At 40.7% G+C, this 11,611-nt stretch overlaps 1 protein-coding gene across 3 annotated transcripts; it reads right to left on the bottom strand.

The window, feature by feature from the left end:
• Window positions 1-2,249: 2,249 nt before the first annotated feature.
• Window positions 2,250-8,717, bottom strand: LOC114469769 (perforin-1-like). Of its 3 annotated transcripts, none has more exons than XM_028457569.1 (6): window positions 8,532-8,717; window positions 8,306-8,445; window positions 5,723-6,007; window positions 5,331-5,602; window positions 4,748-4,889; window positions 2,250-3,785 (listed from the first exon to the last, which is right to left on the bottom strand). In XM_028457569.1, exons 3-6 carry the CDS (start codon window positions 5,972-5,974, stop codon window positions 2,907-2,909), a joined length of 1,545 nt encoding a protein of 514 aa, XP_028313370.1. In that variant the 5' UTR covers window positions 5,975-6,007; window positions 8,306-8,445; window positions 8,532-8,717; the 3' UTR covers window positions 2,250-2,906. The 3 variants fall into 3 exon arrangements, with proteins under 3 accessions (XP_028313370.1, XP_028313372.1, XP_028313371.1); XM_028457571.1 differs by having other exon boundaries at window positions 5,723-5,989; XM_028457570.1 differs by having other exon boundaries at window positions 8,306-8,442.
• Between the last annotated feature and the right edge of the window lie 2,894 nt (window positions 8,718-11,611).

Below are 11,611 nucleotides of genomic sequence, written 5' to 3'. Positions count from 1 at the left end.
TGTGGTAAGTGAATGTTATGGACCTTTAAATGTCTTGCATCTCTTTGCGATGTTGGATTTTTCCTCTCTGTAGTTAACGTAGACCATTCAGGTTTATAAGATAAGAAATACTGCGACAGAAATAAACCTGAAAAATACTTATAATCTAAATCTAGATGTTAAATCTAAATGCCACGGGTGAAACTAAATATTTAGCAAATATGCAAATTTACCAGAACTACCAAAATAAGATGATTTAGATTTTACATTTAGATTCAGAATTAATATTTAGATTTACATTTATTATTTAGATTTGATATTGAACATTTAGATTTAACATTTAGATTCAGCTTTAACAAATTTCACAAATATTGCTGTAAATCTGGTCAAAAGTAACATTTGTTTTTTTAAACAATGCTGAATGTTGCAAAAAGATGCTGCTTATTTTAGCATGTGCAACTTTACAATCTGCACCTCATATTTATTTGGTCTGAAACCATGAATTCATCTCAAGCTTCTTTGATCCTGTAAAGAAACTGCTTTGCTTCCGTTTCACCACCAGGGAGTGCTGTTTTTGGTTCAATTTGTGATTTTTGTTTTTGTATTTATTTATTTATTTTATTAATTCAGTGCTTAACAGAGCTCAGCATCTTACAAAATAAAACTCAAATGCAGATGTTTTTCTTTATTGTTTTTATGTACAAATATTTCACACAGACATTTAATAATACATATGACAAAAACATTGACAGTAAAAACAATTTAACTTCCTTTTTCGTTCACGTTTTGGTTGAAAAAAAAAATGTTGGGCTGTGTCAGAGAGATTTTAGGAACACTTTGAAGTTACAAAATATGGCAAAAAACTTTGTTTCACAAGGAATGTTTTCCTTTAATGTGACAGAATATAATCCATAATTCCAAAAAGTTCATTTTGGTTTTTTTTCTTTAATAATATGTAAGGTTTCATTTATTTAGACATTTTTTTGTAAATCACCTGTTCTCCCCCTAAAACTTTATCTTCTCACACTCACTGGTTCGGCGCTCTTGGCTCCTCCTCTTCTGTTCTCGCTTTCCTGGGTGTGGCTCCAGATGGGAATAACAAAAACACACCACCACAGACAAAACACACAAACACAATTCCATAGATGAGCTGTTCCATCTCCATCTCCTGATATTATTTAATTTAACCGTAGTTACTTGTTTGTAAACAGCAACTTCTTTTTTTTCCCTTGAATTTTGGGCTCATAATGCTTTATTTCTAGTCTCTCTACGATGGCTCTTAGATATCATTATTTATTTACTTTTTCAACTCTATCAAAGTCCCATGGATGATATAGGCTCATTTTCTTTATATTATTAACCAAAAAATGCTCTTCCATAAAACATGGTTCATGATCAAACACCCATAAAGAGGCAAACGTTGTCTCTCTCATTAAACAATCTTTATTTTAACACTTAACTGTTTAAACCTACAAACATGACGTAACACAAGTGATAACAGACAAATCAACATATAGATCACACAAGAAGCTTCACAAATAACAGAGAATAAACAAATACAATTGACCAGCAATTGTATCTATTCATTCTTATTGACACACAAAACATCAAAACAGCGCTTTATTCCATAGTGGCTCATTCAGTTTCCACTATGTCGAGTTAATTCTCAAACCTTTTCTCAACAAATAATTGTCTTAACTCATGGATTCATCGCAGTCATGTTGTTCTCATCTCTCTTATTCCAAATTTTAACTTCACCAAATTAAATTCCAAATCCCCTATAGCATATTTCATGATTAAGTGACCAACCTGCTTCACTGACTCACAGAATGTAGGAAAATAGGCCTTATTCCCAATTCTCGCATGGATATTGAGTCCACAAAACCATTAAATTGCCATTATTGCCCTAACGTTACAAAACAAAACTATCCTAACAATTTAGTTTTATTTTTCAATATCCCATAATTAAATTCCTGTCATAATTTAACAACATAATCTAGACGAAACCTATTCCACTTCTCACCCTCACAAACATCACCCAATGCACAAATTCTTTTAAACTGTACAATTTCTATGTTAACACAGTGACCCCAAACACCCAGTTCACTTACCCACCAAGGATGTTGGATGAACTCAGGGTCACCACGATCATGGAAGAACAATTGTAGCAGTCACTGCCGATCAACGGCGAGTTTGTCGTGTCTGTCCAGGTGATGATGTGGATGATGGAAAAAGGTGATGTGGAAAAAAGGATCTTCATTGAAACATACTTGCTAAAATAATACAAAGTTTATTAAAACAAGCAGAATCAAAAAACAGGGTAGAGACAAAATCCCTGGAAGAATAAGGGAGGTCAGATCATGTTCTAAAGCAACAGAAGAACTGGAGATAACAGTTCGATGAGAGCAGCCGGGGTTAAATCTTGCTCTAAGGAAAATCAGGACAGCGATCATATATATGGCCTGATGAGAAATATGAAACCCACAGGTGGAGTCTAAGGCTTTAGCCTTAAGACAAAGAATGGAAGCCACAAACTTCCACATCTCAACAAACGGAGGAAGAACCAGCCTGGGAATAGGAAACTTTCAGGGTTCACAAGTCACTCAACATCCCAACAGCAGAGCTGGCTGAGTTTGGTTGTGAAAACATGTATTCAAACATCCAAATGACTAACTCTCAAATTTAGGTAAAATGTATATTGCATTAAATGAATATCATATTGGCGCAGACAATACACCTCAGTAATACACGAAAGTCATGGACAAAACTGTGTGCAGGCATTGGACACATCAAAGCGATCTGCAGACGACTCTGAGGAAGTCTGGCAGTTGACATTCGAAACATGTTAGGTGATCAAAGTACTGTAAATTTTCTGAATAAATGAAATCTTAACATATTTCTAGCTAACCGTCGTAAACCTTGTGGTGTTACTCAGCGTTTGGGGAGTAGCGGCCACAGCTGAATCCAGTCAGATGTGCGTCACATTTGACGGTGTAGCTAAAATATAAAACTCCTTGGCGGAACTGGCAGCTCAGAGAGTGAGTTCCTCTCTCAGGAGCGATGAGGCAACTCCCAATGAGGTCGTCGTAAATCACGTCCTTGTCCCACAGCTCCAGCCGGAGCTCCTGACCCAGTTCGATGGACCCAAAGCCGAATTCGTCGTACCAACATGGGTTGTTGTCATTCATCACAATGTTTGTCTTCTTGTACATGCCGTTGTAGAAGATCTTGACGTAAGCGTCTGTTTCGCCGATGGGGTCGGAATTCAGAGCCTCTGCTCTCTTGATATACAAACTCAGCGTTCCTCGGCCCACTCTCAGAGGGCAGCAGTTGTGGTCCAGGTTCAGCGTTGGGTAGCAGTACTTGGACCTTACCTGCAGCTGGTTCTCCTTGATGTATTCTGTGACGGCGCTCCTCAGATTGGCGCTGATCTGAACGTCTTCCACCAATTGATGCAAAGGGAAGATGGCGTAGGAAACTACGTCGGGATTGTCCTGGAGGCTGTTCATCCACATATGGTAGGCCTCGGATGGGTTCTGCTGGTAGAGGATGTCGGGGAAGTACCTCTCGCCACCGGTCACTTCGATCTTGTGCGTCATGAAGCCTTGGTAGAAGCCCATGCCCAGGTTTTCCTTGAGGAGGTGGTAACACTTGTTGTAGAAGGACGCACTGGAAGACAGGAAGCCCAGCGCCATGCTGAACTCCATGTTCAGGCAGTTTTTGATCTCAGATTCTGAAAAGCCTTTTAGTGTGGCCAGACACGTCCTAAACGCAGTGACTCTCCTCACCTTCCCACCGAGATGAACCTGGTGCACGTCAACGAGAAAGAAAGAAAGAGTCACACACATTTAAACCATAGGTGGAGTTTGAGATTCTTGCCATGGGGCGGGGCAAAAAAAAAAAATGGTATTAAATATATAGACTGTCTCGAGATTAGCGCCAACCACAATGTGTGTAACATATTCAATGATGCAAAAAATACTAGAATATTTGCATTTCCTGAAGAAAATGTAAGTGAGGAAGTAGGTGCTGGCCCGCATTAGCTCAGCATTAACATTAACAATAGCAATAGCATGAGCTACCATTAGCATTATCTGGCACTGACTAGCATTAGCTTTAGCATAGTATTAACCTAGTATATATTTATATATTTTTACCTTTTCTTAATTTTTTATTTTATTTTTTTCTTTATACCTGTACTCTTGCACCACCAGAGTTGTCCTTTAATTTCGTTGTACATTGTGTATGATGACAATAAAAGCCTTCTATTCTATTATTCTATTCTATTCTAGTTTCTAGTCTAAAACACAGTAAAACAGCTGTAAAAAATAAAATGTAACATCCTATTTACAAGAAGAAAGAAGCTCCGCCCTGATTTCTTTTATCTTTTTTATCTCTGTGAACCGTGCCATAAAAAATCACCATTTTTAGATTGTTTTAAATTCATGATAAAATATTTCTGATCCATTTTTGCTGCAGTACCATACACAAACTGCTGGGGGCAGTGTCGCTTCACCATTTACAAGAATTGCGCAACAGAAGAACCAAGTCACATGACTCGAGCGCCACAACAAAGAAATTCATACATATTTTGTAGAGTCTGTGTTTTATGGCACTTAAAATATTTGTATATTATGTAAATTATATTGAGAATTAAAAATTTTCAATTGAATTTGAGAAAACTGGAATGAAAACTTTTGACCACTGGGGGGGGGCAATGCAACCCCTACACCGCCGTGAAAACCCTTGTATTCCTTCAATCACTGACCCGGTGAATGTAATGAGTCCCGTAGGTGTCTATAAGTCGTCTGTAGATGGCTTTGCTCTGGCTCGTGGTCAAACTTGGCGGGAGTCTCTTCAGAAGTTTGGTGAACTCCGCACTCAGCTGGGGGTGGTCAGCTAGCCTGTAGCTACACAAACAGAAGGCATGTGGATCACAGGGAGACAAGAAGCTTTTAAGTTCACATTGAAGTCTTCTGCAACTTAGTTTAGTCTTTCTTTCTTCAAGTCCAAGTGCTAACAATAAGGGTGCGTTCACACCGACGGATCCTAGGGCGATTAGGAGCGCTGTGAACACAACCGCTCTCAGACAGGATCAAACACAGGAAGTATCAACGAAAACGTAAAGCACATGGGATGGTGAGAGAACCGGTGGCTGCTCAAACCAGGGGTTAGCTCATGGAACTGCACCAAAAGCAGTTTGGAGTGGATCAGAAGTTGTTCTCTGATTGCAAACCCAGGTGATCAAATTATCAGCTGTTCTCTACCCATTCGACCAAGTCCAGGACTAAACCGGTGTGAAAGCACCATAAGAAAATATTTGATAGATAGATGGATAAATAAAAGTTTACCTGTAATAGGTGCAACTGATTTCATGGAGGGCAAAAGTGGCTTTGTCCACGCTGTGCTGGGAGCGCGCGAACATTGCCAAGTCCGAGCGACTCCCCCCCAGCACCGCCCCGCCGACGTTGTCCAAGCTCAGACCTACGTTCCAGTTGCTGTTAACCAGTGAGTTGGAGCTCCGCAGCAGTGAGTCCACGGAGTGGTGCAGAGCGCTGGTGAGTTGTTTGCTGCAGCGGCTGAACGAACGCCAGTCAAGCACCGCGGCGGGAAGCCTCTGGATCTGAGCAGGAAATGGATAAGGAGGAGGAATGATTGGGGAAAATGTGGAAAGGTCAAAGACAGGAATGGAATGGAGAATGGAATACTTTGGACAGAATCAGGAATAAAGAAGAGGCATCACCTGTCCTTGCTGGAAGCGGTTTGGACACAGCGTGCACGTGTGGTTGTCGGCCAGATAAGCTTTGACATTGATGACGTACGCCCCCGTCCGACGCATACGAACGACGTCGAAGCCCTCCCCTGCCAGGTTGTGGCCCGGAACAAATGAAGCTTTCTCACACTCTGACGCTGTGCCTGTGTGACATCCGAGGACGTGCTGGTTTTGCATAGTCAGCAGTAAACACAGGACAACAAACCTTCCTCCTGGTCCCATGGTGACCTGCAGTAACTATGGCACAAACAGTCTCTGCAGAGGAAGAAACAATGTCCCACAATTTGATTCAATATGATTCAAAATGTCGAAGCCTACTATCTATTCTGTGGTGTGCCTCAAGGCTCCGTCCTTTGTCCGCACTTATTTTTTCTGTACATCTTCCCTATCAACCAGATAATTCAGCCATTTACAGACTTATCATCTGTTTGCTGATGATTTACAATCGCACTGCTTGTTTAAGACATCTGAAGTCCATAGCTTGAGCTCAATAATCTGCTGCTTGTCTCATGTAAAACAGTGGTTAAATGACAACTTCCACTTAAAGCATAGAAAACAGAGACCCTCATTGTTGCCCCAGATAGTTCCATTCATACTACATTCAAACAGCACCTGGGAAACCATAGCTTGTCGGTAAAATTCAGTATTAGGAACCATGACACTTGAGCACCATTCTAAAAAAAACTGCATTTTTCAGCTTTGCAACATTTCTAAACATAGATCTATTGTAACAAAAAAAGAGCCAGAAATTATTATTCATGCTTTTGTCTCCTCGTGGTTAGAGTACTGCAACAGCCTCTTCACATGCCTCAATAAGAGAGATTGTACTTGTTTACAGTTTGTCCAAAACCCATCTGCGAGGGACCAATTTACTCCTATTTTACAAAGTCTTCATTGGCTCCATGTCTTGTACCGGGTTTATTTTAAAATCCTGGTTCTGACCTTTTGAGCCCTACATGGACAGGCTCCTGTGTACTTGGCCGACCTGATCAAATCCTACAGCTTGGGGTTCTATTTGATCAGGACTTATCCTTCAACTCTCACATAAAACAAACTTCAAGAACTGCCTTCTTTCATCTCCGTAACATTGCTAAAATCAGATCTATCCTGTCTCAGGGCGACGCCGAAAAGCTAGTCCATGCTTTTGTTACCTCTAGACTGGATTATTGTAATTCTCTTTTAGCAGGCTGCCCAAGCAAGTCGCTTAAGACACTTCAGCTGGTTCAAAATGCTGCAGCACGTGTACTGACTAAAACTAGGAGAAGGGATCACATTACTCCTGTATTAGCCTCTCTGCATTGGCTTCCCATAAAATATAGAATAGAATTCAAGATTCTTCTTCTCACTTATAAAGCCCTAAATGGACAGGCACCAGTCTATCTCAAGGAGCTTGTAGTGCCATACAATCCCCCCAGAACACCACGCTCTCAAAATGCTGGACTACTCGTTGTTCCATTTGTCTCTAGAAGTAGTATAGGAGGAAGAGCTTTCAGTTATCAGGCCCCACTTCTCTGGAACCATCTACCAACCACGGTTTGGGGGGCAGACACCCTCTCTACCTTTAAGGTTAGGCTCAAAACATTCCTCTTTGATAAAGCTTTTAGTTAGGAACCAGCTCATAGCTCATAATTAAGATGCAATAGGCATAGACTGCCGGGGGGGGGGGCATGCTCGGTTGGAGAGAGGTTGGAGAGGGCGTTAAGAGAGAGGTCATTTAGGTTAGAGAGGGACTGGAGAGGGTCCCATTCCTCTCTCAAACACTACCTTTATGTCTGCTTCTTCCCTTGTGTGTTTGCTCCTGTACTCCTTCTGGCTTTTGTCTTGCAGGTCCGTGGGATCCTCAGTGTGGAGTTACAGAGTCTCAGCGGCTCTGTTTCCACCCTTTCCTCTGCACACACCCAACACAGCATAACGTGGATGGCTGTTCATCATAGGAATGGGATCCACACAAGGTTCCTGCTGCTTAACAGAAGGTTTTCCTTGCCGCCATGATGAATTCATGTTGGGTGTGGGATACATATGTATGTGTATATACGTATATATGCATATGTGTGTATCCATAAAATGAAGAGTCCGTCCTTAAGACTGCTCTACTGTAAAGTGTCTTGAGATACCATTGGTTATGATTTGGCGCTATACAAATAAAGATTGATTGATTGATTGATTGATACAGCTGGTCACAGAGCCTCAGCCCTCAGGGAAAAACCTCTTGATGGTCCCTCGTACATGATTTAAAACTCGAGGAGAGCGGCCATTTAAAGTTGTCACGAGCTTCTTCTCTCACTTCCTTCTTTGGATTCTTTTAAGAAGCCCGAAAAATAGCTACTTTTTTAAAGAAAGGGTTCTAGTCTTACCGACTCAGTCATAGCTGCCAATATTGATTGTATTTTCTTGTATACTTGTATTTGAATGTGGTTTTTATCTTTGTGAAGCACTTTGTGACTATTTTAGTTGCATGTTCCAATACAGATGAACTTCTAACCTTGACATTGATACTTGAGTAATCTACAAATATGTGAGAGGAACACATCATAACCAAGCATGCATTCTCACCTCTGGCCGTTTTTATCTGTTTGTCTTCTTTTAGGAACAAATCACTGACTTGTTCTCTAGTTTTTCCTCTTTTCTGTTCCCATCGACGACACGACTCTTTGCGAGAAGCAATCTGTAAATCGTCCAAAGTCTTGATCCTGCTGGAAATGAAAGGAGGGTGTTACAAGCTCTTTGGTTAAAGATGGAGTCCACGCCTCCCCCCCACCACCCCCTTTGTGCTTCGTACTGTATCTGCAGCTCTTTCACTCTCGCTCTCTCCTTCTTGCTCTCCTCGGAGGCCTTTCCAATTTCCTCAGCTTGACTAAGTTTGTTTTCATGTGAAGAACCACTTTCTGTGAATCTCTCATGGACTGTGTGTGTGTGTGTGTGTTTGCGTGTGTGTATGTGTGTGCGCACAATGTGAGCAGGAGGATTTTCTGTTTGTCACTCTGCATTCTTTAAGGGAAATAAGGGTGTGTGCTTGTACATGTGTGTACATGTGTTTGTTTCACGGATTGGGCCAGTGTTTTGGTCTCTGATGAATAATCTGGCCTGTTTGAATTTGTTGTTTTTTTTTCTGTTGTGAGTTTATGGAGGTGGATGGAATGTTTTTGGTTTTCTCAGCACAAGCCAAGAAAAAAAGGGATTCTTTCCATGACTCTCTGCACGCAGTGCTTTTCATAACCAGATCTCACTTAATTTGACCAAATTTCTTCAAGAGCTTTTGCGAATGTTCTCTTTAAAAGTGAAAAATCTTTGTGTGTTGACTGGTAGAGTAATGTGGGCTTTCCATCTCAGTTTATTATCAATTATTACTGCTAGGAATTCATTTTCAGTAACATTTTCTAATTGGATATCATCTATCTTTATTTGTATTTCTGGTTTACTTTTATAATTACCTCATATCAATCAAATATTTACAATGAATTCATTAAGATCCACCCATTTTTTTAATTTTAAGTTTTCTATATACTTTGGTTTACATTTGTAAATTGTGAAGGAATGAGTGTAGATCAGAGGGAGTTTATTCTTCTCACTGTCGCTAAATGCTTGTTCATGTGGATCTCGTTGGGTTCTTCCTTTCCTACTATGAACTATGGATATTTTTTTAAAATATAAAACCATTATTTTTATTACAGAAAAGAGCAGTAAGAATTATTCATAAGGCAGGTTACAGAGAGCACACAAGCAGTTTGTTTAAGTCAGGGTTATTAAAACTTAAAGATTTGATTGTGCTGCAGACACTTCAGAGCTAAACAAAAAAAAAAGAGCATTAGCAGAACATTTACTAAAGTTGTTTGTTTTTAGTTCAGAGAATAGGAACCACAGAAGGAAATTGAATTTCAAACATCAATTTCCACGAACAACCTTAAAGCAGATGTGCATTTCTATTGTGGGGGTCAAAATGTGGAATTCTTTACTTCGTAATATAAAGATCTGAATTTATTTCAGTTTAAGAGAATGTACAAAAAGAGACTCATAAGTCAATATGAACATGTTGTTTAGAGTGTTATTTGTTTTCCTATGTTGGTGCTGAGAGTAGGTGTGTACGTCCTTGAAATTGTTAATTAATTTCGATTTCACTATTTTTTGAATAACGCTGTAATATTATCTCAGTTAGTGTAAACTTGGCAGACCCATTATTTGATGTTTGTGATTGGCCGTCTGAGAGAAACTTAACGGTAATAAAGTTTGAAGGACAGTTTTTATCTTTAGTGACAGGGTTCTCATTGTTTGATGTGTAAAAGCCTCCGAACAGAAAGCCAGAAAAGTCCGGTGCTTTTCCATTTACGGAGCACCAATAGGTGTCAATGCGAGCCGATCAAACGCGAACGTTTGTCCTACACACCTTTTTATAACAAGTATCCATCCAGAGAAATCCACAAGCATAACTTTGTTCAAAGCAATCATTTGAAGTGTAAGCTTGCTTCCTGACTTCTGACCTCAGTAAAGTTGGCGTATAAGGGGGACGACAGGAAAAGTATCCCATATCTGGGTTTTTCTGGGCCAGGGGCTCACACATTGGATCTGCATCTGGGCTGAGGTTCACACACTGCTGATAGACGCCACCAAAACTGAGGTTTGTCGCAGCACCCTCACAAGACTTATCGTCAACGTTTGCCTGGAAATTGAAGTTTTTGTAGTTGATGTCGACACATCTTGGTCGGGTGTTGATTCTGCAGTAGCGCTCTATGGCTTCACTCACTTTACAGGATACTTTGGAAACTGTTGATGGCGGCAGATCAGGTAAGGTGTTGACGTTTATGACATAGTCCAGGGGAACTCCTGAGCGATCGATGGCTACGAGGTTGTTCTGGATACTTTCCTGCCATTTCTGCAAAGTGATGCCAGGGTAGAAAGGTGTGGCCCCGTGGCTTTGAATGAGTGAGTATTGAATATTGGACTCATAAGTCTGAAGCGATGAGCTCTTCTTGCTACTTTCACCACCAATGTCAAACTTAAGTTTGTTAAAAAAATTGATGCCGGCTGAAGCCTCGACAATGTTTGTGATGCGTCGTCTGACACGCACAAAGAACTGAGGTAGTCTTCCTGCACCAAAGTAGCTCCAGCGTCAACACTAATGATAACATGAGTGCCATAATCCACCACCGTATTCTCAGAGAGGTAATCTGCATACTTGGTCAATATGCACAACTATAACATCACATCTGAGTAACACTGCCCATTTTCCCACTGTGACTCCCTGTTCCCGTCCCCCTCACCGAGGTGAAACACTGCCCTCTCTTTTTACATCCTTCTTTTAATAAAGTGTTTCTTACCCTTCCTTAGGGAAGGCTAGTGACGGTCACAATTATGCAATAAAATAAATTCAATTATTTATTCATTTTTATATTTATTTATTATATTTATTTATTTCATTTATTGGCCTGCCATGCACTGGCTGGCTGAGATTCACCAGTTACTACATGCTCGTCCCTGTCAATTTTCCACCCGCACCCAGAGCGTCTGGCGCTGTGGGCTTGGCCCCTGAGTGGCTCAATTTGTCAGCCGTAGGATTCTCACAGAGTGGGATTTTAACTATAGAGAGTGCTCGAGCCTCCTCTACTAGATCTCTTTATGATCGCAAGTAGAGGATATTTTCAGTGCCCGGTGGGAGTGATTTTGTAATTCCTGCAGGACCTGATTGACAAGCGCAAAACCTTTTCCACTGTGAAAGTGTAATTTTACTTCTCTGAAGGCCTGTTTTGTTACTGGCTTTGACATCAGCTAAGCGGGTCAGTGACATCCATGCGCTCTTGGTGCACCCGTCATGTGCTCGGCTGTTCCCGGGCGATGCAAGGATAATTTTGAAGCCCTACCCAGCCT

Source organism: Gouania willdenowi, chromosome 9 (genome assembly GCF_900634775.1).
Source record: "Gouania willdenowi chromosome 9, fGouWil2.1, whole genome shotgun sequence".
In the NCBI taxonomy this organism is placed as follows: domain Eukaryota; kingdom Metazoa; phylum Chordata; class Actinopteri; order Blenniiformes; family Gobiesocidae; genus Gouania; species Gouania willdenowi.
The sequence above is the reverse complement of the archived record's forward strand: the minus strand, read 5'-3'. Positions and strand labels throughout refer to the sequence as shown.